General features: G+C 34.0%; 1 protein-coding gene and 1 pseudogene across 1 annotated transcript; one reads left to right on the forward strand and one right to left on the reverse strand.

The window, feature by feature from the left end:
• Positions 1 to 456: 456 nt before the first annotated feature.
• LOC148781704 (uncharacterized) lies at positions 457 to 1,690 on the reverse strand (annotated as a pseudogene).
• A 5,591-nt stretch (positions 1,691 to 7,281) lies between these two features.
• Positions 7,282 to 19,066, forward strand: LOC18435012 (transcription factor GTE9). Its single transcript, XM_006845069.4, has 10 exons — positions 7,282 to 9,594; positions 9,728 to 9,776; positions 9,936 to 10,091; positions 15,667 to 15,740; positions 15,954 to 16,008; positions 16,281 to 16,361; positions 16,455 to 16,570; positions 16,664 to 16,727; positions 17,936 to 18,066; positions 18,187 to 19,066. The coding sequence occupies exons 1-10, from the start codon at positions 8,110 to 8,112 to the stop codon at positions 18,457 to 18,459; spliced, it is 2,484 nt and encodes an 827-aa protein (XP_006845132.1). The 5' UTR covers positions 7,282 to 8,109; the 3' UTR covers positions 18,460 to 19,066.
• Positions 19,067 to 27,220: the final 8,154 nt, after the last annotated feature.

The raw sequence follows: 27,220 nt of genomic DNA on the forward strand, positions 1-27,220 counted from the left end.
CATCTTTCTTTATTCTCATCATGGCTTGGTGTGAAAGGAAAGTATTTGTTGTATATCCAGCTAATATGGAAGGTGTACATATAATCAATATATATGGGAAGGGTAGGTATGATATCTTGGATTTTATGGTAAGTCTAGGTATAATATAGGTGTTTATGATTTAGCTTCTATTATTGTCATCTGTAATTTATCTATAAAAGACAAGTCTATACATTCATATCAATTAATGGACATTGAATCTCTTCAGAGAAACCTGAGATTCTTCATATAGTATCAAAGTAAGGTTCACATTCGATGTGTCTATTCCTCATCTTTGGGGCATTTTCGTCAATTTTCAAGACAAGTTTGCTGCTCACCTAATCGGTGCATCTTCTTCTAACTTGCACATCAGATCTAAAGCTTTCTCTAGAGTTCCCTCTGTCATTGTTTTCTTCTTCATATACTCTTGGACATTCTTCAAGCCTGCATCCTAGTAAGATCATTGCTTTCATGCCCAACTGTTTCTCGAATCTCTTCAGGTCATCCTTCCAAGTTGTCAATTAGGTCTTTAACAAAACTACGATTTTTAGCTTGCCTGAGTGCTTCCTTCCCTTTTCTTGACTCCAATCTTTTTTGTTTTGAGGTTTTCTCCTCATCCATAGAAGCAAGAGCAAATGTGAGTGGGTGGTACACACGTTCACAACCCTGGGAAGGCTAGTCTAATTTATTCACATGTAGTTCTGGATTTGGCCTATATTTCAAAAGATCTTTGTTGTCACCGGAGGCATCATCGTTCCCATTTGAAGCCAATTTCGTCAGAGCATCATTAGCCGATCTCATTAGTTTCATAATTTGGTAATGAAGTTTCTTAATCAATTGGACGGATCTTCTCCAAGAATAATCTGATCTCTACAAGGCTCCGGACAACAGGGTGTCCCTGTGTGCAAAATTCATAAACTCATAGTAGTGGTTATGTTATATTATCTTGTATGTGGTTTATTTGGGGTGGGGTTTCATTTTCTCTCTCTAGTTTGAAAAAAACCTAAATCCATTATCTTGTTAGATGTGGTTGCTTATGTTATAATGGTTTCAAGTTATGGGTGTTTAGCGAGATCCATATGAAATTTGACTAGTTACCGGATATGCTGGAAAATATTCTTGGCCCCCTAAAAAAAAAAAACCCTGAAATCCTTCAAATCGGAATCACTCTGAAAACCATCATTGAAAAACCACTTATAAAACCCGTTATCTCTTAAATCTCTTAAATCCACTTATGAAAATGGTCAATCTATCCCATCTGAAAAACCACCCCTCTGCCGATTTTTGCCTCTAGATCTTGATCCCAAGGTCCAAATCCGTCTGAAATCTTACTCAGCCACTCTGATTTGATACTATTATTGACCATATGAAATTCACCTAAAAACACCCCTTACAAAAAAAAAGCAGGTTTTTTTGAGTTTTTCTTCACGTTGTCTATTTGTATTTGTATAATCGCGTTTGTTGTTCTGTTACTCGATCATGTCTGATATGGTCCGCGAGCTGCTGAATCTGTCTCAGATCCACTTCGAGTTATGTTGGCCCTTCTAAGTACTATTTTGTTTTTCTCAGTTGTTTCGATTGTTTTTTTGTCTCTGGTGAAGATCTAAAGCTTTATTGTTCATTGCGAAACTCTTATTTGTCGCTCTGTTTTTGCCTTCTGTTTCTGAGGCATGTTAATCCGCCGCTATTCTACTGTTGATTTTTGTGCTCGTTGATCAAGCAATCTGAGTATGCACCTAAGATCGAACTGTTCGTTTTCGTGACTTGGTGTTCAAACTCCAGCTGCTCTCTCTCATAGCAACTTGAGTTTGAGGGGGAGTGTGAAAAGAAAATATATATTTTATATCTGGTTAATATGGAAGGTGTACATGTAATCAATATATATGGGAAGGGTATGTACCATATCTTGCATTTTATGATAAGTCTGGGTATAATATGAGTGTTTATGATTTAGTTTCTATTATTGTCATATGCAATTTGTCTATAAAAGACAAGTCTGTATATTCATATTAATAGACACTGAGTCTCTTCAGAGAAACCTGAGACTCTTCATACTTTGCTCAACATCCTAGTATGGGATTTGAGACTAATTCCCCTTATATTTCTTATGCCTCTGGCTTTCTTTTGAGACTTACATATTCATGAGTAATAACCGATCTCTCTTTCTTTGAGCGATAACTTGAAGTATGTTGACCTTTGAAACCCAATTTTTTCTTTTCTTTTTTTCATATTCATTATATAAAGGGTGTGGTTTGTATAAGGTTGTGACCTTAAACATCCAAATGAGGTGCTCCTTCAAATTTTATCATAAGATGTCATTTTAGTGTAAAAAATTCTTAGAATGTGTTATTTGTAAATTTAGTTCAAATCAAGTAAAATTATAAACACAAGAAAATCTTGAATATAAACGGTCTAGATAATGTGTTAAAAGATGCATTATCTTTGTGAGTCGAAATCTTTGTTTTTTCGCATGTTCATGCATCTCGATGTCGAGATGATTAGTTAGAGGGCTTTCCAACATCAAAACAATCATTGCCAACATATTTTTGAGGTGCACCTTAATTCTACATTTTAAAGTTGCAACTTTATATGAATTTTTTCTTATATAAATCAAGCACAACTTTAAGAGAACCTTTTGAGGGACTGCATCAATACATTTAGATATTAGAAGCTCCACCATGAAAGGCTCATATGCATCCTAACTTGCATCAAACAAACCACTATCATCACCATCCACAGGAATAATATGCTCCAATTCATTAAGTAACCCAAATCATCCATTCCATCATCATTAATAGGAGGAAATATTATTTGATGTCTCTGTTTCATTATCCCCCAAATTAATATCAATCTCCATTGAATATAAACCTCATTTAAGAGTTCAGGTCCATTATATTTTTTAAACTCATAAAAATGAAAAGAAAATGCATTATGTTAAGGTGCTCACACTATAAAACATTTTATAATTGTATTAAACAAATTTTAGATACTTATATACCCTTATTTTATAATACAATATTTTTTAGTAAGCGTATTTTTTGTCATTATAAAGGATGTGATATCATTAACATGGGGTGTGACATCACCTACAAGGAGCATTTAACGTCACTAGCGTGCTCCAAATGAGTGATGTCATACCCCATGAGTACGATTATAAAATGCTCTATAGTGTGAGCACCTTAATATAACCCTAAACAACACCACTGAAACTATATAGATTTAATAGTCGAAAACACTGAAAGAGAAAGGGATCCAATAGATAAATCTAGTAGCAAACAACTCATGACACATACTTAATAGACTTCAAAAATGAAATAGTAAACCAAAAGACACAAAAAGCATGGGGATCGTATATTTATATAAAAAAAATTTCTATTTCCATAGATTATGTAATTCATATGATTCCTCATAATCCTACAAAAAAGAGCACGATTAAGGGTTCGTTTGGCTCCAAGTGTTGACAACCCAAGTTTTGAATCAAAACCTTATTATGTCAAACCTTGGTTATGTTAAAACCTGGTTAGTCATGTAGGATTTGTTTAAAAGGCTTTGAATGATATCCATACAAAATTTGAAATTTTGAGAGTATTTCTCTCCAAAAATTAAAATTTATTATAGTTTCTCCATCCAAAATCTTTGAGACACTTTCTGTATAAAATTTGAAATTTCAAATAATTGACAATTTCTCTCTCCAAAAATTTTGAGGCAGCTTCTATCTCTAGAAATTTTCAAGTAGTTTATCTCTCTAAAAGTTGATATAATTTCTTTCACTAAAATATTAAGATATTTTCACTCTCTAAAACTTAAAATTTGAGATAGCTTCTCTAAAAATTTTGAGATAATTTATTTATCTAAGAAACTTTAGGTAATTTCTCTCTCTAAAATTTGATATAGTTTCTCTCCAAAATTTTCAGGTATTTACTCTCTAAAACTTGAAATTTGATATAATTTTTCTCTATAATTTTTTTGAGATAGTTCTCTCTTTAAAACGTTTTATGTTGTTTCTCTCTAAATTTTGATGTAGTTTCTCTCTCTAACACTTAAAATTTGACATAATTTATCTCCAAAAGAATTGAGATAGTTTATCTCTAAAAACTAGTAATTTATCTCTCCAAAATTTGATATAGTTTCTCTCTCTAAAATTTTAATATTCTCTATCTATCTAATGCTTAAAATTAGAGATAATTTCTCTCTGTAAATTTTTTGAGATAGTTTATCTCTCTAAATTTTTTTGAGAAATTTTTTCTCTCTCTTTTTAGATAGTCTCTCTCTCTCTTTCTAAATTTTGATATAGTTTCTCTCTCAAAAATTTTATATTACTTTCTCTATCTAAAATTTGATATAGTTTCTCTTACTAAAATGTTTAGGTACTTTCACTCTCTAAAACTTAAAATTTGAGATAGTTTCTCTAAAAATTTTGAGATAGTTTCTCTTTCTAAGAAATTTTAGGTAATTGCTCTTTCTAAAATTTGATATAATTCATTCTAAAAATTGTGAGAGTTTCTCTCTAAAAAATTTTAAATAATTTCTCTCCCCAAAATTTGATATCATTTTCTCTTTCTAAAATATTAAGATACTATCTGTCTCTCTAAAGCTTAAAAATGAGATAATTTCTCTCTCTAAAAATTTGAGAGACTTTTTCTCAAGTAGTTTCTCTCTCTAAAATTTAAGAAACTTTTTCTCCCTAAAACTTGAAATTTGAAATAGTTTATCTCTTTAAAAATTTTGAGATAGTTTCTCACTCTAAACTTTTTTAGATAGTCTCCCTGTCTAAAATTTTGTTATAGTTTCTTTCTCTAAAGTTTTAATATACTTTCTCTCTCTAAAACTTGAAATTTTGAGCTAGTTTTTCTCTCTAAAAAATTTAGGTTGTTTCACTCTCTAAAATTTGATATCATTTCACTAGTTAAAAGTTTATGATACTTTTTCTTTAAATCTTGAAATTTAAGATAGTTTCTCTCTCTAAAAATTTTCAGCCAATTTTTCTTTCTAAAATTTGAAATAGTTTCTCTATAAACTTTTAAGATACTTTTTCTTTCTAGAACTTGAAATTTCTAGATAGTTTCTCTCTCTAAAAATTTTGAGATAATTTTTCTCTTTAAAAATTTTGAGTAGTTTCTCTCTAAAATTTTAAGATACATTCTCTATCTAATATTTAAAATTTGAAATACTCTCTCAAAAAATTTTAGATAGTTTTTGTTTCTAAAAATTTTCAGGCAATTATCTCTCTAAAATTTGATATAGTTTCTCTCTCTGAAATTCAAAGATACTTTCTCTCTCTAAAACTTGAAATTTTGAAATAATTTCTCGCTCTAAAAATTTTAAGTTGTTTCTCTCTCTAAAATTTGATATAGTTTCACAATCTAAAGTTTTATGATACTTTCTTTTTAAATTTTGAAATTTGAGATAGTTTCTCTCTCTAAAATTTTTCAAGCAATTTCTATTTCTCAAATTAGATATAGTTTCTCTGTAAAATTGTAAGATTTTTTTTCCCCCTAAAACTTGAAATTTCTATTCTCTCTAAAAGTTTTGAGATAATTTTTCTCTTTAAAAAATTTTGAGTTATTTCTCTCTCTGAAATTTGATATAGTTTCTTCTCTAAAATGTAAAGATACTTTCTCCATCTAACACTTTGAGATACTTTCTCTCTCGAAAAGTTTTGAGATAGCTTATGTTTTTAAAAATTTTCTTGTAATTCTGTCTCCAAAGTTTGATATAATTTCACTATCTAAAATTTTAAGATACTTTCTCTGTCTAAAACTTGAAATTTTGAGATAGTTTATCTTTCTAAAAATTGTAGGTCATTTCTCTCTCTCTAAAATTTGATAGTTTCACTATTTAAAATTTTATGATATGTTCTTTTTAAATATTGAAATTTGAGATAGTTTCTCTCTCTAAAAACTTTTTGGTATTTTCTCTTTTTAAAATTTGATATATATTCTTTGTAAAATTTTAAGATACTTTTTCTTTTTAAAACTTGAAATTTCTATATAGTTTTTCTCTCTACGAATTTCGAGATAATTTCTCTCTTTGAAAAATTTCGAGTAGTTTCTCTCTCTGAAATTTGATAAAATTTCTTTCTCTAAAATTTAAAGATACATTCTCTATCTAATACTTAAAATTTGATATACTTTCTCTCTCGAAATTTTTTGAGATAATTTATGTTTCTAAAAATTTTAAGGTAGTTTTCTCTCTAAAATTTGATATAGTTTCTCTCTCTAAAATTTTAAGACATTTTTTTTCTTTAAAACTTCAAATATGATATAATTCGTATCTCTAAAATTATTGAGATAATTTCTCTCTATAAAAAATTTAGGGTAATTTCTCTATCTAAAATTTGATGTAGTTTTTTTTTTATATATAATTTCTCTTTGTAAGATTTTAGGATACTTTCTCTCGCTAAAACTTAAAATTTGAAGTAGTTTCCCTCTCTAATTTGTGTGGCTGTTATGGCATAATTAATTGTACTCAATAAAGTGGGTAGCTCTTGTGATGATCAAGCATGTTTGTTGACACTTATATACAATTGAAAATCTTGAAAATGGATTGTCTAAAAATTTTTTTTGTTGTTGTTGTTCATATCTATAGATTTCGAGGTTAGAATGAACAATTTAAAGGTCTCCCATAATAAGAACAACCTTCTCTAATAGGTTTTTTTTGGTGCACCCTATCCGCAGAGTATGAGGTTGACACCTTATATAAACTTTTTTCTATGTCGCTTTAACCCTATCTGTAGAGTATGAGGTTGACACCTTATATAAACTTTTTTCTATATCGTTTGACCCCTATCCTTAGAGTATGAGGTTGACACCTTATATAAAATTTTTTCTATATTGTATTCCCTCTTTCATGCTTTCACAAAGTCATGTTTTCGATAGCCCAAATTTTTTCTTAATTTTGTATATCCACGTTTTGAACATTATTATGTGTTCAAAAATTGCCTAACATGTTTTTATACAATATTCTCAAAGTGTAAAAAACATGATTTTGGATACCCTAGGATCCAAACGAAGCATAAAACATTCCCACATAAATCTATCATATCTAGAAGTTAAAAGAAGTATTTATTTTCCCTACGCTCATTATTTGGTTATGAACCATGTAGATTCCCTCTGTACTTTCGCTCGCATGTGTAGGAGTTCCCAATAATCGCAATCCGTCCGATCAAGCAAGGAAGGGTCACGAATGGAGAGGCCTATGACCGTCAGATCGTAAAATCGAACGGTTTCAATGTGGAAGCGCAGCGGCGACGCGGGGCTTTAGTGGGCTCTATATAAGGAGAAGAGAAGGGCAAGGACCCGTCCCTATTGTCGCGTGTGCGAAGGCTTGAGGGCTATCTTTCTCTTCAACTCTCTCTCTAAAACCTCAACTTTCTCTCTCTCCAACCAGTCAGCGAGCGAAGGCCGCTCCCTTATGCTGTAGTCAGTCATTGGGGCTTCTGGATCCAGGTTTGTTATTGAATTCATTAGCCCTTGCTATCACCCCTATTAAGATTTTAAGTTGATTCAAGTTTCTTTTTGGGCTATTGTATTGGATTCCCTTGTGCGTTGGGTTTGGATTTAGGGCTTGGTTCCTGTGATTTTTCTTGGCTTCATATCGGCACCTGAATTCGTCGATGTATGAAAACCCTAAAAGAGATAAGTTATCGTTAGAAAAGTATACTTTGTGGGTTTGTGCAGTTCTTTTATGCTTGAAAACCCTAAAAGAGAAGTTATCGTTAGAGAAGTAAATCCTTGGTGGGTTTGTGCAGTTCTTTAAGGGTTGGTTCCTGGCGATACTTCCTTGGGTTCATTCTAGCAGTTGAATTCATGAATGTGAGAAAACCCTGGTGATGTATATAATTGTTGCGGCAGGTATTCATTTTTGGGTGATGGTTCTTGTTTAGGGTTGGGGCCATTTTCACACTGACATTAGGGCTGTAGTGGCTGATATCTAGGTCAAGGGATTTTTCTGCAACTTTCTACTGGTACACGGGTTGCTCTATTTGTTACAGCTAAAACCAAGGAACCCTAAAGGAAAAAGGCGGGCCTGAGATTTGGATACGAAAAGTGTGGTTACTCTTTGCTATTATGTTCAGGTGCCGGTGTTTGTATGGCGTCCACCTATCTGGTAGCTTACAGTAGTAGCAGTAGTAAGCATAAGGACTCAAAGGATTTCTCTGGTGATTCTTTGTTCATGATGGGTAAAAGTCAGAAATTTTCGAGAAAGTACTCTACAAATTTCATCCCAGATTACAGGAATGCAGTTGAAACGACTGGTGATTCTGATGGGGCAGGGATTCGTGGGACCCACAATGCTGGTAACTCAGACAGTGGAGGCTTTGGCAGCTCTGGTCGCATTGACTGTGCAATGACTGCATCAGAAGACTCATGTGCTCCGAAGAGGAAATCCATAAGCCTAAACATGGAGCGGTGCGAGGGATTTAATGTGCCATTGCAGGTTCTTGCTGTGTCCAAAATGTCTCGATCTGAGCGAAAAGACGCGGTGCAAAGGCTTAAGATGGAGCTTGAACAGGTCAGGGTTTATCAGAAGAAGATGATTTCTAGGGTTTTGAATGGTGTCACGGTGGTGTCTTCTTCGAGTGATATACGTACTTGCAGTGATGGGCAGAGAAAGAGGGTTAGAGAGAATGCAAAGATTAGTTCAACGACCAGTATGGATGGCAGGGAGAAAACTGCACAGAAAGTGAAGCCAGAGGTGTCCTCATCGACAAAGGAGAGGAATCTGGGGGTACTTGGAAGCCGGCCTATGAGACGTGGGGTGTCTGCTAAGTTCGGACCTTTGAATGAAGTTGCCAAGTCTCATGATACAGAGGCGAAATCAGGTGCCACAGTGATGAAACAATGTGAATCATTGCTAAAGCGTCTGATGACACATCAGTTTGGATGGGTTTTCAATAATCCTGTTGATGTTGTGAAGCTTAACATCCCTGATTATTTCGATGTTATTAAACATCCAATGGATTTGGGAACCATCAAGGGTAAGCTGACATCAGGGTCTTATTCGAGTTCTATAGGGTTTGCGGCAGATGTGAGGCTTACTTTTGCGAATGCCATGACTTATAACCCACGTGGCAATGATGTTCACTACATGGCGGATGCTTTGAGCAAGTTTTTTGAAACAAGATGGAAAGTCATCGAGAAGAAGATTTTGGCAGAGGATAATACTGGGGCGTGCGTGAACCCTCAGAGAGCAGCTTCTTCAGTGCCTGCGAACTTGGGTTTTCGAGTACATGGAGCTGAGAAACCGCCACCTTTGAAGCGAAGGAAGCCTTTGCTAGTCGACCAAAAGGTTAAGACAACAGAGAATGATGCAATGGCAGTACGTATAATGACTGATACAGAAAAACAGAACCTGAGTAGAGATCTAGAATCATTACCTATGGACATGCCAGAGCATATTATTGATTTCTTGAGGACACATAGCAACAATATGAACCAAAATGGCGAAGACGAGATTGAGGTTGATATTGATTCTCTTAGTGACGAGACATTGTTCACATTACGGAAGCTTCTGGATGATTACCTTTGTGAGAAACATGATCAGCAGCAGAAGGCTGAGGCTCGTGAAGTAGAAGTAAAATCTGAACTTCGATCTCTTTTTCTGTTAGATAAATCTTTATATTTTTCTTATTATCATTTAATTTTATATTTTATGCATTATTCTTATTAAAATGTTTTATCCTCTTTTTATAAAACCTTTTGTGCAGATTTTGAATGAGTCTGGCCTGAGCAATTCGTCAATGCCACTTTGCAAAGGTCAGTCATTAGTGGATTTGCATAAGTATTTTGCATTGTTGACATTACACTTCTATTTGATTTTTCTCTTTTAATTATTGATTGTTATCTGTTGTTATGCTGTTTCACATTTTATTTGTCTAATTCTCTTTTTGTTTCTTGTTTTATTTTTCCCGTTAGGCAATGATCCTGTTGATGAGGATGTTGATATTGGTGGGAATGATCCACCTGTCTCTAGCTATCCGCCTGTAGAGATAGAGAAGGATGCAGCCCCACGTGGTAGCAAATGCAGCAGTTCAAGCACCTCGAGCAGTGATTCGGGGTCTTCATCTAGTGGTCCGTTTTTGCTGTATTTTCATCTTTGGACTTCTGTTGATTCTTTTGTTCCCGTGTATGTTTATCACATGTATGCGCATGGATGTGTTATTGTACCTTTCTTGGGCTTGATTCATGGTTGGGAATTGAATATTGGTTGTTTGGAATGTGCTGTTTTATGTTTATGTTGATCTCGATGGACGCCAATTATGCAGCCAAAGTTCACTTTTGTGATATATGTGTGTTTATTTATCTAGGCACACACACAAACTGCTGTTCTCACCCAAGTTCTTGCCATACTCTCCCACATAACATTGGTGGAAGTTCCAGGCAGTGTTTTAAATATTCTCATCTTTTTTGGGTGGGAATAGCAATATATGGGTGAGAGTGATGACTCCCCATAAGATCTATGACGATGACAAGCTATTCCTGAAGTTATTTCAGTTGTAATGATTTCTGAAAAGAACAACTATCAAGTCTATAAAAATAACAAAACAATAGAAAGCCGGGAAAAATTCAAAAATATAGTTTGCAAGCTGAGGATATAATCATGTCCGAAGGAGGATGGGCACAAGTTGGCTAAGGACTTGTGGGAATCGTATTACCAGCCTTGTGGGAAATGACTTTATAAGGTTTAAATGGACTTACTTTAAGGGTGTAGGCTAGAAATAAAAAAATAAAAACATGTTAGGTAGTAATTTTTGCATTAATATGTTTGTTAGGCTGATCTACATATCTCTTTGTCCTATTCGTATTTTATGATGAAATATATTTCCTTGGTTTGAATTTTTCGCATGTGAAATTAGGACCCTTTTTTTTTTTTTGGGCTAAAGATTTATGCATGTCTATTGGGAGTACTTCTGTTCTAAGTTGCTTAATGGCCACTATTGTCTTGAGAAAACTAGACAAGTTTGCCAACTATTCATCGAAGTACTCACCTCATGAACTAATGAGACTTTCTTTTGCTATTTTTTGAAGGGTTATTTTTTGTGTAATGTTTACAGAAAAGGTGTGACTGGCAAGTATGGAGGCACTTAAGTTTTATAATGTTTCATTAATTTAAAAATAAGGTTTACATCCAGTTGCACTTGGTGCAGAATTACTCAGATAGATATTGAGAAGCAATTTACACATGATATGGAGACACAGTGTCTAATCACTTGGAAAATAAGGTCTACACCCAGTTGCATTGGGTGCAGAGAAGTAAATAGAATAAACAACTCAAGGGTTCAAAGGTCAGTGGGAGTGTTAAGGACACTCTGGGCATGAACACGTTTTTAAACACACTCTGGGCATGAACACGTTGCTGCTCACCCTATCATCCACATGGGAATCCAACTATGTATTAGCCTGGAGATCATGTACTAGAAAGTCATCTCCCTATGTTTGATATCCAAAGACTCTGCACCAGCAACTACACAACTCCCTGAGCGTGTTCATGTCTCAAACTGGGATATGGTGCTGCAGTTGCAGCCCCCTAAACATCTAGCCAGGTATCCAAATCCCCAACGACATTAACGTTTTGCATACATTTCCACTAATTTGGTTATCTTTCAAGAAGTCATCCTTATTAGGATCCCAAAAATCCCGAAAAATTCCTCAAAGAATTTTCAGTGACTTCAGTCTTTGGGTTTCAGTTCGTTTTGACACAAAGGCCTCAACATTCCCTCCATTTCATAGTCCTTTTCTAGATTATGCATCATTCCTCTGGGATGCTATTGAAAACTGTGGTGATAATCTTTGGTTTCCTTCTACCTTTTGCGAAGTGAAATTTATTAAACTACCCCATAATTGCCTCGTCATCATCCTGATCCTTTGACTTATACTTAAAAAATTTGGGCTCCTTTTGTGCTATCAATCTGGTGAGAGAAGTTGATAGCAGTTCTTCTATGTTTAAGCCATTAAACATTCTCCTATGGGATTTTTACACCGTTATGTGTTATGGATGCCATTCCCAAATTTAAAAACTTAAGCTAAGCTACTAAGTCAGTGGTGATCTTTATCCACATGTGAGATACAATGGTCTGGAAAATGTCTGATTTACCCCTGTACTTTTATAAACTCTCATCTTATTACTAAAAATGACAATTTTTCTTCTGGGGAACCGTAAATGTTTTTAGTAGTTCTACTTATAAACTCTTTATGTCAAGCAAAATGATTTTTTGTGCCCCCCTGTCATTGACATAAACTCTTTATGTCAAGCACGGGCATGATGTTATTTTTCATCAAAGAACAATTTAGGAATTAGGATTTACAATAGGACAAATAATCTTTTATACAGCTCACTCTTTTCATTCATCTCTCTCTTCCCCCTCTTTCCTAGCCTCCTCTTTCCTCCTCCCCTCCTCCTCACTCTCAAATCTCTTACAATCCCTAACTCTACTTTCTTTCTCAAACACTTCTTTGCCACTTGTTAAATCCTCATCCTCTCTTGCCTTTTTGTGATTGTTAATGAGATAACCTTGGTCAATGTTCTATTTTCCCCTTCCTAAAATTCTATGTTCACGGCCCCTTTTTGCTAATATCCCCAACCTTTGTTCGGATCCTTAAAACAGAACACTTTGTCTATTGGGTCCCCCACTTTTCCGCATTCTCGTTGTGACCAGTATGGGTGCATAGTCTGTAAACGAGTCGAGCACCTGGGAAGCCACAGTTCCAACAGCCTCACCTCCTCACACCCTCTCTTTAAATATCAACACCCCCTTCCTCACTTTCTCCCCTTATTCCTCGCTACGGGTGGCAATCAGGTCTGATCGACTCAATGACCTAGCGGGTCGACCCAATCCGGGTCCAAGTTTTCGAAACGTTGGACCCAAGTCGGAACCCGGACTTGGATCCTAACCCGACCTCGACCCGAACATATGCATACATGCACGCACATATAGATATAAAATATTTTTTGAAATGTATAATACTTTTATGATGTGTGTATTATATGCATATATACGCACACACGCGCACGCACACATGTATATATATATATATATATACATGTGTGTGTGTGTATGAAATATATTTTTATGAATATTTTTTGAAATGTTTTTTTAAGTTCTAGACCTAGACCTCTCTTGGACCCAATCGAGTCGGGTACACGCCCAATTTTTGGACCCTATGGGTTAGGTCCGGGTCCAAAACCCTGGACTCGAGTTGGGTGGCTGGTTTCGGGGCGGGTCCAGTTCGGGTCGACCCTTACCCGATCCAACCTATTGCAACCCCTATTCCCAACTCTGTACTCGTCGAGCACCCTCTTCTCTACCTTCCCTCTTTGTCAGAGCTAACTACCCTCCTCAACAACCTCCCCTCGACTCTCTCTTCTTCCCCGGTTCTATTCCTGTCAACCCTAATTACAAAAGTTGGGTGCTACTAGGCTTTGGGTACCCTCTTTCCTGAGGAGCATAACTCACCATCCATTTGATCTTGTGTAAAAGTTTGGAAAACATCATGATGATGATCATCATCAGAGCCTTATCCCAACTATTTGGGGGTCAACTTTTGGAAGGAAAAAAATGAAAAAAAGGAAAAGGAAAAAAACAAAAAGGAAACTAAAAATGAAGAAGATGAAAGGGAAGAAAGAGGCAACTAAAACTGAAGAAGTAAAAGAAGCTATATACTAGAAAACAAAAATGAAGGTCAACCTTATTTTAATAAATAATTAGAAATATATCAATATTTTCTAGCTTATTTGTCCCTTTTTTATTACATTCATAGCTCTCATCTTACCTGCTCTCTTTATGATATTCCCTCCCTCCTTTCTTTCATCTCTCTACATAGCCTCCTTCTCTAGCCAAAAACTTAACTTTTATATCTCCCCATAGCTTATCTCCGCGCCCTCTCTCCTTCTCTTCCCCTAACCGTCCTTTTTTGCCGTCTCCTCCTCAACTAATTCCATTGCTAGAGTTAATACTTGAGACTCTCTTCCACCTTTCACTCACCTGTGGTGCTAGCAGATGATGACACAACAAACCTCGGGACTGGGAAGGTCTCTTAACCCCTTCACCGGAACAGCACCCACTCTTCGTTCTGCTTTTTCTTTAAGCCTCTCTGCCCTACATTTTAATAGCATGACTTCGGGAAGGCTACAGGTTTCTGTCACACTACATCTTGGGCACACAGAAGAGAAAGCTGTGACTAGTCCCTCATTGAAGAGGGTAAAGAAAATGGAATAGGTCAGGATTTACAAGAACCAAAGTATTTGGTTCATGGAGGACTAAGACTGTGTCTACTTGGAACTCAGGCTGACTTGGGCTTCAATCAACTAATGTGGGCCCTATTTCAGGCCTTGTTTGGGGATAATATTCGGAGCTGGGCGGGGCTCGGCTTAGACATGAGAGAAGAATTCAGGTCGGGCTTGGGTGGATACAGCCCGGCCCGTTATCAGCCCTAGTTTTGGGTCCTAAATCCTTCGAGAAGACATGAGTTGGCTGACTTGACAAATACTTGTCCGTTATATATATGTATGTATATATGGATATATGCATATGTGTGTGTATACACACACACACGACACACACATATATGTATGAAACCCTAAGGGAAAATCATTTAAAACATGAAATATATGTGGGAGTTTCTGGGATAATTTATAACACAAGTGGCTTGAGCGTTACCAAGAACTGTGGCACTATTTTTGAGAAGTAAGTATTAGTTTTAAAATGAATTTTGTTAAACATTACATTGATAGTTACACCAAGAAATAAGTTTCCTAATACATAATGGTTGTTCATTGTTGCTTGATTTTAGATTTCTTGGTTACATGACCATCTATTGATGCCATATGAGGCATGTTGCCTGAAGGTAAAGTGGATCAGAATATTGATTCAGGAAGCATGTTAGGAAAATTTGGTCGCAATGTATATATGGAACAATGTAGCTGGTAAATGTAAAGGAGAGGTTAAAAGGTATGGAAGGTCAAGGAAGTGTATGAGATACTTGGCTTAAAACAGTTGGGATACTTGAGGAACACTAGGGGAATTTCATTGAGAATGTTGAGGAAACAAAAGAATAAAAAATGTAAGGACTGAACTATAGTTGTAACTTGAAACATGTACACGTCAAATCTTGGAAAAAGAATTGCCAGTTCCGAAGATCACATTTTACCAAAATTGAGCTTCCCCTCATGTCTCACTTAGTTTAGCCGCATGCCTACTTAGGTACATTCTGTTTGCTTCGGAACATGATTTATGTAAGGGATTGTATACTAATGAGACCATTAATTTTTGGTACAAGGAGGTTGCAATCACTTTTAGCCATTGCATGTGAAGTCCAATGGATGTAAGTGTCACAACATTCGAGAAATTTTATTTTGGACTTTGTGCCCAAACAATGATACAACCTTAACCAACTGATTTCAAATCTATTGGTCAATGATGATTGTGACCTCTTATACCAAAGTAAATAGTCTCATTGTACACTACACATTTTCTTTATAATGTATTTGTTGGCATCAAATTTGTTGACTATTACCTGAGTAACCCGCTCCACTTAAAAATGTAGCCTTGCGATTTCTTGTTATTGTTTTAGGCTTGTGTGTCTTACACTTAAGAAGCTAGGGGTTCATATTGTTCCTTGTTTCATTGTTTTCTCCGTGCATGTGCAGATTCGGACTCGGGAAGTTCTTCTGGAAGTGAATCAGATGGGGCTAAAATCTCCTCTCCTGGAAGAGCTGCTAAGGTCAATTCTAGATATGCCTCATTGTTTTGAAGTTACTATTGCAATTTGTTGAGCTGGAATAATGTAATGTTTTACTAAATGGAGGATTGAATGACAATTGTTGCATGGGATTATCCAGATGCTGTTTTTGGGAATCTCTTTCTATCTATTTTTGTTGATTTCAAAAGATTTTGTCTAATATGTCACATGATAAATGCTTTCTCTACTTAACAGGGAGCACAGCATGGCCAGACTGAAAAAGATGATGCAGAAACAAATGATGGAAACCGTATGTCGCTTATAATTGGCATTACTTTCTGTGTGTGTGTGTGTGAGTGAGAGAGAGAGAGAGAGAGAGAGAGAGAGAGAGAGAGAGAGAGAGAGAGAGATTTTATTTCCGCCTTGGTGATTTGGTATCCTGCTCCCATTTCTGGGAGGCTAACTTTTGCACTTTGTACAGTCTACTTTTCAATTCAAAGTTAACTTTCTCAAAAAAAAAAAGAAAAAAGAAAAAAAAAGAGCTTCTATGCATCTGAATATACTACTTCCTCTCACTTGTAGGATCCGTGAGTGAGTTAGATGAACTTGAACAAATTACCAATAGAAAGCCAGCTTCGGTAGAATCAGATGGCCGTCGTGAGGGTAAGCATGAGTTCTCAGAAGAAATTGGGGTGGTGGATATTAGGCATTTCATTCCAGTGCATCACCTTATTTTTTCACTATGAACATTTTTAGGGGAGAATGCTCCATCTGAGAGACAGGTCTCCCCAGAAAAACTTTTGCGGGCAGCCTTGTTAAGGAGCCGCTTTGCGGACACTATCCTTAAAGCTCGGGAGAAGACCCGTGATCAGGTCAGTCACAGTTGCATTGACTTCTTTTTGACATTTCTAGGAACAACTGATCTTGTCATATGGATATGTGAATATGTGTGATTTTTGTAACAGGAAAAGGGGGATCCTGAGAAACTTCGTCGTGAGCGAGAGGAACTAGAAAGGCAGCAGAGGGAAGGTTAGAACTTAAAGCACAGATGATGATTGTGGCATGCACTTGTTTTTTGCTATATTTTGTTTAGAAATTGTGATATTGTGATATCAGATCATGCAACAACTGCCGATGATGTTTTAAATTGAAAATATTCATCTCGAGACCACATCCAGCATTCCTATTTACACACAGAAATGTAGATACAGGGACAAGAGTACCACAGACTATGAAAAAACCATGGTGTGTTGGTTCATCAGTATCCAATCATTGGGTGGACAAAGTGACGTGAGAGAAGGTGGTTTAGGCTTATAAGCAGCCAGGCAATTGGAGGGAGATAGATGTAGCAGAGGTTACGAGATAGGAGGGAGGCACTGGAGACAATCTAGGATTGAGAATGAATAAATGGGAAGTGATTTATTGGATGTGATGGAGACACAAGTGCTTAAGGATTAGAATATCACCTGTTACTTCACTGATAATCTCAATAATAAGAGTCCACGTCCACTATTTGTATTAGATAATTACTGTTCCTCCTAGTAGCTTCCACATTTGTAATGCCTTACCAAGAAGTGCACTAGCTACTTCACTTTGCCACATTTATATTCATCTCTTTTTTTCTGCGTTCTGCTTTTATTCATGGAAAGCACTACTACTCTTTTCACTCCTATTATGTGTGGAAATAGTAAAATGCTACTAAGGACCTGGTTTCAATCTTTGTAATTCTGTATTAGCACAATCCTTCTAGTCGACTTAATAATGCGTGTTTGTGCATCTGTGTCTATGCCATTGTATAATGTCTGTTCCTCTTTTTTTTTTTTTTCTAAAATTCTGGTCCTTTATTATCTTGTAACTGAGCATGAAAAATATGTGAGATTTGACGTAATGCCTCTGTCTACTGCCGCCACTCATTACTTCAAAGTTCAAATAAACTGCTCCTCATGTCACTCCATTCCTGATTTTCCTTTTACACTGTTAACTTAAGATAGCATGTCATCCTGTCTTGTGGTGCTTCAATTTAGGACATTGAATCCCATTCTCTTGGTCCTCTTAGTGGTTTTGCAAGTTTCTCTTCAACATGATTCCCTCTACTTGGGTATATTATCTTGCCTTTGGTACTTGCATATTATTTTTATTTTTATGTTTTGCAACATGCGTAATCTATTGGTCTATGGGTATTGGAATGTTTTTCCTTCCACTTAAAAAATTGTGCACTGTCAAATTTTGTGAACCAGAGAGGGCACGGTTGCAAGCAGAAGCCAAAGCTGCACAAGAGGCTCGTAAACATGCAGAGGCAGAAGCCGAGGCTGAGGCTAAAAGAAAACGGCAACTTGAGAGAGAGGCTGCACGCTTGGCCTTACAGAAGGTAAGTACAGGTCCTAACGCTAATACCAAGTAGCCATTAATATAGCATCCAACGGAATTCTTGGACCTTCTTGCAATGTTGCACTCTGCTAAATGCAATGGTTGTGATTAATCTTTTCAGATGGAAAAAACTGTTGAAATCGATGAAAGTTGCCAGTTCTTGAAAGACCTGGAAATGTTGAGGAGTGCTCCCCCAGAGCATATACCAAGCTCGGTTGACGAGACTAGCCCTGATCACTCACAAGACGGCTTGGGCTCGTTTAAGCTTCGTGGCATGAACCCCCTTGAGCGACTTGGCCTTTACATGAAAGTGGATGATGACGAGGAAGAAGAAGCCCCCCCTCCCATTCCTATGCCTGCACCTACAGATGTAGAGGAAGGGGAAATAGACTGACCTGACTGTTTACTGTCTGACGTCAGTCAAGAGCTTCCATTCCATTACATTCAAGATGGAAATCATTTTTTGGAGAATTAGTGAGAGAAAACCACCGTAAACCACCATAAATGGAGCTGCTGGAAGGGAATAGCCACTCTTGTTTGCTTGGTCTCATGCTCTCCTCCAAGCCTTCTTTGTCAGTAGGGCTTCGGGTTGAGGCAATCATCTCTCTCATCTGGATGAGAAACAAGTCACAATGGTGTGGAACAGTGGTTATGGTCTTGATGTAGGCTGTATGATATTAATTTGGACAATGAAGTCAAAGTTCAAAAAAAAGAAAAAAAACAAAAGGGAAGATGGGTGGGCATGTGATGGTGGTTCGTTTGGGGGGCACGGGCGGTTGGTGGTGGTGGTCTGTTGTTTGAGGTCATGTGGATGGGGTTTTTGTCAAAGATACTCAAAAGGTGGTGCACCCCTCTCCCACTAAGTTGTAAAGTATAGACAAATTCTTATCAAACATAGAAATGCATTCCTTTCATTCTTGAGGTGGACATGGGCTGGGGCTTGGCATCTACATGTACATGAATTTTGAGTTATTTTAACCTATTGGAGTGGTTCTTTCGAATGTTTTCGCACCTTTACCGGTCGCTATAATTATGTTGATCAGTGGCATTTTTTGATTGGTAATGTGACTTCCATTATCTATTTCGAAAGGGAATGTATATTACGAGACTATTTTATCATTTTACAAGATGTCAAATTGGAAGGTGGGGTGTGCTAGAAAGTTTGAGCATTTGTCTATTTTAACATTGAATTTAGTCAATGACATGGGATGACAACCTCTCCATTTGAAATTTGATAGATAAAGGTAATTTTGGCCTCTTGAAAGTAAATTGTCTTTATATTTTTTTTCATTTGAAAAATGATAGACTAGTGTGTGCGTATGTACCTAAATGACTAGGGGCCTAGTCTGCTCACTCGCTGGTGTTGTGGCTGGCTTGGCTTTGGGCCACCGTTTAATGCTTGTGGTCTAGATCTGTGCCAGGAATGCAAAGCGCCTAGCTTTAAAATACTATACGATCTATAACTTATTTTCTGATCCTTTACTTTTAATACAAGGAGGCAATTACTCTAGTTAAGTATGTCGTTGATTAGATTGAGAATTAAAAAATAAAAAATAAAAAAATAAAAAACTCGAACTTTGTGATATACTTCAAGTTATCTAATTTGACATATAATCACTGAAAGTATTATAACTTTATGAGATAATCTCATAATATCTAATTCCATTTTCTATAAAGTTATATCATATTTGGGATGAGTCGTTACAGACTAGGGCAAGCTCTCCTTCTAGCGTTTTAAACAATCTGAGCCAGTATTATTCTCTCCAAAAAATAACATGTGAACCTTCCTAGAGTCCTGCACTTGCTGAATAGAAAAATCCAACTTCCCCCAAATTCAGAACTCTATACTTTTTGTTACTTTAAACCTTAACTTTATAAAATTTATAACTAGGGAAAGATTTTGATGCGTTCATATGTGTCCGCTTTCAAAAATCCATCAAATAAATGGATTTTGCACCTAAATTTTTAGAGGTGGTTATCTTGACCAGCACTGAAATTCGAGAAAACTAATAGCTTATTTCAAAGAATTCAAATGAATGCTCCAACAACATTATAAAAACGAAATTTAACGACAACGTGCACATGGAAACATACAAATTCATGATTGTGATGTATTATATTATAACTACAGTAAACTTTCAGTAGCCTAGATTGAATCAGGGCTATTTTGATGATCAATAATTTATTTTAATATTTTTTATATTTCAATTTATTTTTTAAGAATTGTTTTTTAATATTTTTGTTAAGTGTGCTTATTTTTCAAGAGTAAACATTCCAAATTTAAATAATTTTTATTTCTAAAAAAAATTAAAATTTAAAGATAAAACGCAATTATGACCATCAGATTGGTTCATATTCAACCGGGATCGTTGGGTTTGTATTATTGCATCAACCATATATATATATATATATATATATATATATATATATATATATATATATATAAATACTACGCAATGGCTATAGGTGAAAATGAACAATGATTTCGCCTACCCCCATCACCGTCCAAAGTTCATCGTGCTGTTAGGACTGTCTGATAATATTTCATTTTTTATTTATTTTTCTACAAATCAAATGACTTGAAATTTGGAGCGTGTATTCATCAAAAATAGGGGAATCTTTGAAAATTATAAAACAAAATATTTTACATAAAAATATTGACCAAAATACCCCCAAAAAGTTTCAAAGGTATTTTGGTCAATTTATTTTTGAAGGATAATTTTTTTATATATATATTTTTATTAGATGCACCTCAATAAGATGTACATAGCCTCCAAATTTCAAGTCATTCTGACTTGTTGAAAAAAATGAAAAATAAAGGACTACGTGACAATCGTGACTGCACGATGAAATTTGGATGGTGATGAGGGTAGGTAAAATCACTATTCATTTTCGCCTATAGCCATTGAAAAGACTTTTTCATATATATATATATATATATATATATATATATATATATATATATATATGTGTGTGTGTGTGTGTGTGTGTGTGTGTGTGTGTGTGTGTGGAAAATATGGTTGACACCTTAAATTGTAGAATCAAGTGCATCTCAAAATCTAAGGAAAAAGGCAGTTTGATAACCATCTAATCGATCATCTCGATAGCAAGTTTTATGGATCTGATAAAAAAATGAACTCATCCCAAAAATAATACATCTTGTAATATATTATCTGGACCGTCCATTTTCAAGATTTTCTTGATTTGAACTACCTTTGGAGTTTTAAATTTTTTAAGTATAGATAAAAACAGATTCTCGGGCAATCTTAAGAATTTTTGAAACTAAAATTACATCATATGATAAAGTTTGGAGCTGCATCTTACTTTGATTATTTAAGATATTATATATATATATATATATATATATATATATATATATATATATATATATATATATATATATATATATATGAAAAGTCTTCCCAACGCTTATAAGAGAAAATGAACAGTGATTTCGTCTACCCTCATCACCGTCTAAAGTTCATCGTACGGTCACGATTGTCCGGTAGTGTTTCATTTTTTATTTTTTTTCTATAAATCAGAATGATCTGAAATTTGGAGCGTTTGTACATCTTAGTGAGGCACACTTATGTGGGTGAGTTTGTATAGAGCCAAGGCTCTAAACAATCAAATTTGAGCCTAAATATGGTTTTAATATTGGAAATTTTTGTAATAGTTTTAAAATATATTTTTATATTTAATTATAAATTTAAAAATTCAAAAATAGTGTAGATTGAGTAGATCTATGAAAACTTGAAAATTGAAAGTCAAAAAATGCCTTACAAGATGCACTATTTCCAAAACTTGACATCCATTTTTTCTCATGTGCATGCATCTTGATTTCGAGATGATCAATTTGATGATATTTGGATATCAAAACAACTTCTTTTAGTGAAATTTTTGAGGCAGGCTCTAATTTGATTGTTTAGAGCCTAGGCTCTATATAAACTTTTCCATATATATATATATATATATATATATATATATATGGGCATCGTTTGTACAAAGCGTAGGCTCTAAACAATCAAATTAGAGCCTACCTTCAAATAGTGTCGAGAAATACGGTTTCAATATTGAAAATCTTTGTGATAGCCTTAAAATATATTTTCAATTTTATTTATAAAGTTTAAATCTACAAAAATAGTGTAGATCGACAGATCTATGAAAATCTTGAAAATTGACAGTCCAAAAATATATTACAAAATACACTATTTTCTAAACTTGAAATCCATTTTTTTCTCATGTCCATACATCTTGATGTTGAGATAATCAATTTGAGGATATTTGGGCATCAAAACAACATCTTCTAGTGAAAGTTTTGAGGTAGGCACAAATTTGAATGTTTAGAGCCTTGGCTCTATATAAACTTTTCGCCATATACATGGGAGTGATTTCATGCAACAACTGTTGTATAATAATATAATGAAACAATATTTAAAAATTATGTTAGGGTCATTTGTTTGATCTAAATTTTTTAAAAATATACACTCTTTTCATTCTAATGAACAATCGCAAAAAAGAAAAATTTCAAAACACAACCTAGAAAGTGGTTTTTTAGCCCAATAACATAGACTGTCTATTTTGGTGAGATGATTAGATCTAGGCTTTATAAAGATCTTTTTTTTTCCACAAAATTTTTAGATAATTTTATTTTCATTAGATAAACAACGTTGAAAATACAATAGATTTTGAAGTCATAAAGGCCTAGATCTTGAAATCCACCAAATTGATGGTCTATATTCATCATTAGAGGGGACACATTTTGACCACATATAGGGTGCAAATTAGATTTATTTATTTATATTTTTTTTGAGATTGATTATTGAGATGAAGAGAGCCTGTATATAAAATTTTGGGTCATACAAAAATTTTAGGTCATAAAAATACCACAAACATGGTTTCCTAGACGTGTGGTGTCATTATATTATGATGACATGATATCATTTCCCATATAGTTTTTGAAGGTTGTTTCATTATATATTATAATATAGCCATCGCATGAAATCACTTCCCATATATATATATATACACATATATATATATGTCTTAAAAATGCCTATGAGAGAATTTGAATAGTGTTTTGCCCTACAACCTTTACATTGAGAAACCGCATCGGCTCTACAACAGTTGTGGCAGAATCATATGTTTTTTTGCGTGAAAGAACCCCGCAATGACCATGTTATCTGTGACAGTCTTTTATTCTACGCAGTTTGAAAAAACAGATGGCGCCAAGCCTATAGGCAAAAATACTGTTCATTTCTACCCATAGGCGATACGTAGTCTCTTGTATATATATATATATATATATATATATAGGTTTTTTTATGCTATGCCAATTGGTGTTATATACCTTAAAGTCCTCAACATATTTTGACACTTAAATACCTTTGAATTGTAATATAAAAATTTTCAAGTAAGGCATTTTTTGTCATTTAGAAGGGTAGAATTGATATTTCTATAAAAAAATTTAGAAGGGTAGTAGAATTGATATTTCTATAAAAAATGACATTATATTAGTAGTTAAAAAACAATTAATGCATCTTGAAGGTGATGTCACACACCATGTTGGTGATATCATTGTCCACTATTTTTTATAAATGCTTTTGTTTCTATTAAAAATTTCTATTTTACCATTGGTTAATTACTAAAAATACCCCTAGAAAAAAAGTTACTACACTATGGGATAAGGGTATCTAATGGTCAAAAAATGTTGAGGACTTTAATAGTATACACTACCAAATTTGTAGTATTTGTATAACTCAAAACTTTGTACATACACTTTTTTCATCTCAATAATCAATATAAAAATAAACAAATTTGCACCTATATATGGTCAAATTGAGTCCCCTCCAACAATGAATCTAGACTGTTCATTTGATGAATTTCAAGATCTAGGCCATTATAAATTCAATATCATTTTTTTTTTATCATTGTTAATCTAATGATAATAAATTTATTTAAAAAATTTGGGAAGAAAAAAGATCATTCTAAGGCTTAGATCTAAAAATTTTATTAAAATGGATAGCCTATGTTAATTGGGCTTAAAAAACACCTAAGTTGTGTTTTCAAATTTTTTTTTTGTGATTGTTCATTAGAATGAAGAGAATGTATATTCTAAAATTTAGGTCAAACAAATGACCCTAACATGATTTTTGAAAATTGTTCTATTATGTAACTAAACAACAATTGCATGAAATCACTACTCTCTCTCTCTCTCTCTCTCTTCTATGTATATATATATATATATATATGTGTGTGTGTGTGTGTGTGTGTGTGTGTATGTGTGTGTGTGTGTGTGATAAATAGTATAAACTACTAGCACCCAACCGTCAGATCTTCATCGCGTGGTTCAAAATTTATATTACTATTTTAATTTTTATATTTTTTTATGAATCAAAATTAAGATGAAATTTTAGGTGCATATACCTAACACTATTTTGCACCATAGAAAATACAAAATAATTACTTTCAATCATTTAAAATGACTAAATTACCCCCACATTTTTCAAGGGTATTTCAATCATTTTATATTTTAGGAAATATTTTTATTTTCATTTTTTATTGTGCGCCCTATTTTTTAGTACTTCTAAAATTTTATTACAAACTGATTTCTAAAAAGTATATTAAAATTGAGATAGTGATATGAATTTTGAATCACTTGATGAAGATTTGACGATTAGGAGCTAGTAGTTTATACTATTCATTATAGCTAGTTGCTTAGGAAATATTTTTCTATATATATATATATATATATATATATATATATATATAGGGTGAGGTTTGTATAGACCCTAGGCTCTAAACAATCAAATTAGAGCTTACCTTCAAATAGTATCAAGAAATGTGGTTTTAATATTAGAAGTCTTTGTGATAGCCTTAAAATATATTTTTATATTTATTTATAAAGTTTAATGCTTCAAAAATAGTATAGATCGACAGATCTATGAAAACTTGAAAGTCTTAAAAATTGACGGTCAAATAATGTGTTATAAAATACACCACTTCCAAAACTTGAAGTCCATATTTTTCTCATGTCCATGCATCTTGATGTCGAGATGATCGATTTGAAGATATTTGGGCATCAAAACAACATCTTCTAGTGAAATTTTTGGGGTAGGCTCAAATTTGAGTGTTTAGAGCCTCGGCTCTATATAAACTTTTTCTATATATATATATATATATATATATATATATATGAAAAGTACAGAATGAGATCATTTACCTTTGATACAAGGTAGTCACAGTAATCTTGACCATTGGATGTGAAATTGAGTGGTTGTAATTATTCCATTGACCAAGCTCAAATTTCAAAAGAAATTTTTTGAACTTTATAACACATCCAAGCTACCAAATTTCACATCAAATGGTTGTTAGGAATTGTGACCACCTTGTATCAAAAGTAAATGGTCTCATTGTATACAATCTTTTATATATGGTTATGTTAGGGTACTCATACTATGGAGTAATTTATCATTGTACACAACAAATTTGTACACTTCTATACCCTTATTTTTTTTATGGAGTTTTTTTGTCATTAGGAGGGGTATTTTTAGTCATTAGAAGGGGTGTGATGTCATCTATATAAGATGTGACAGCATCCACATGAAGCATTAAATGCTAATAGTGTGCTGCATGTGGGTAAATTAACACCCCATATGGATGACATCACACCCTCTTAATTTTAAAAAATACCCTTACTAAAGAAAAGCTTCATGTACAAACAAAGGTATAGGAGTGTCCAAATTATGAATACGTTTTTAATATGTGGATGCCTTAAATTTTATGTAATTTTAATTTGTAAAAAAAAATTAAAATTTCAATACAAGATGTAGTTATGGCTGTCTGATCGGCTTAGATTCAATTTAAGCCCAATGGCTTATTCTATTCCATTAGCCCATAGGCTGACAAGATCGTTTCCCATATGACAATTTCTGAGGTACGCCCATTAGCTTATCACTACAATAAATGCCCAATGGCCCAAATTAAATACCTTTGAAACTTTGAGGGATATTTTGATCAATTCTTTTTTACAAATAATTTTTTAATATATAAATGACTTAAATTTCATGCGATTTGGATTTGTAGAAAAAAATTAAAATTTTTATAGAAGTTGCATTCATAGCCATTTGATCGGCTTAGATTCAATTTAAGCCCAATGGCTTATACTATTCCATTAGCCCATGGGCTGACAATATTTTTTTCCTTATGGCCCAAATTGAATTTGAGCCACTTTGATTGTAATTCGTCTTTCAATGTTAATATTTTTTCTAAAAATCTAAATTCAATTGAAATTTCCACTCCTCTCATTAAGAAACATCTAATAAAAATATCAGATAAATAATTTTTAAAAAAATAAAATTGATAAAATGCCCCTAAAACTTTTAGGAGTATTTTGGTCAATTTATTTTTTACAAATTATTTTTAATATTTTTTATTAATGCGCCTATTTTTCAAGAGTTGCTTTTCTAAATTTCAAGTGATTTGAATTTGTAGAAAGAAACTTAAAATTCAATTATCACCATACGATCCGCCCATATTCAACATGGCAAATTGGGCTTATACTATCACATCCTTGGGCTGACAAGATCTTTATTAGAATGGTAACATATTGTTCTTTAGCTTGGTTCGAATGGTAACATATTGTTCTTCAGCTTGGTTCGATCAATATTGACCTACTAAAAGCAGTTCTCTGTTCGGTTTTGGAATTAGACTACATTGGGCCAAAGACATTCGCTTTGGAATGAGACTGCACTTTAACATACAGCATTGGCTGACCCACCAGAACCCCATCCATAAAACTAACCATGAAATTGACTATAGCTATGCACTATCAAAACCTCATTGATGATTATGAATTAATTCAATTACTACCGTTCATGCCCAGCCGAACATATTGTATATTTACTCCCTCAGGCAAAATAATAGATTTTTTTTTTAAGAAATTTTGGGATTCACTTGAGAATCATCATATAATTATTTTCAAAAGGAAGTTCAGATTTTGAGTTCTTAAACATCTAGCTTTAGTTGTCCAAAAACCAAAAGATATCCCATTAATCTTAAGACATTACTTTTCTAGGCACATACATAGAGCATGTGATTTTCTTCTACTGCTTTGCTTGAGAATTTTACTAGGTTGAAGAGATTATATTGAAATA

The sequence above is a fragment of the Amborella trichopoda genome, chromosome 6 (genome assembly GCF_054954075.1).
Source record: "Amborella trichopoda isolate Santa Cruz 75 chromosome 6, AtrichopodaSantaCruz75HAP2 v2.0, whole genome shotgun sequence".
Classification (NCBI taxonomy): Eukaryota; Viridiplantae; Streptophyta; class Magnoliopsida; order Amborellales; family Amborellaceae; genus Amborella; species Amborella trichopoda.

Excerpts from the sequence above, each read along its gene's own strand:
- LOC18435012 (XM_006845069.4), top strand. The coding sequence starts at position 8,110 with ATGGCGTCCACCTATCTGGTAGCTTACAGTAGTAGCAGTAGTAAGCAT. Across the intron at positions 10,092-15,666 it reads TTCGGGGTCTTCATCTAGTG|ATTCGGACTCGGGAAGTTCT; the intron begins GTCCGTTTTTGC and ends GTGCATGTGCAG. Across the intron at positions 18,067-18,186 it reads CACGCTTGGCCTTACAGAAG|ATGGAAAAAACTGTTGAAAT; the intron begins GTAAGTACAGGT and ends TAATCTTTTCAG.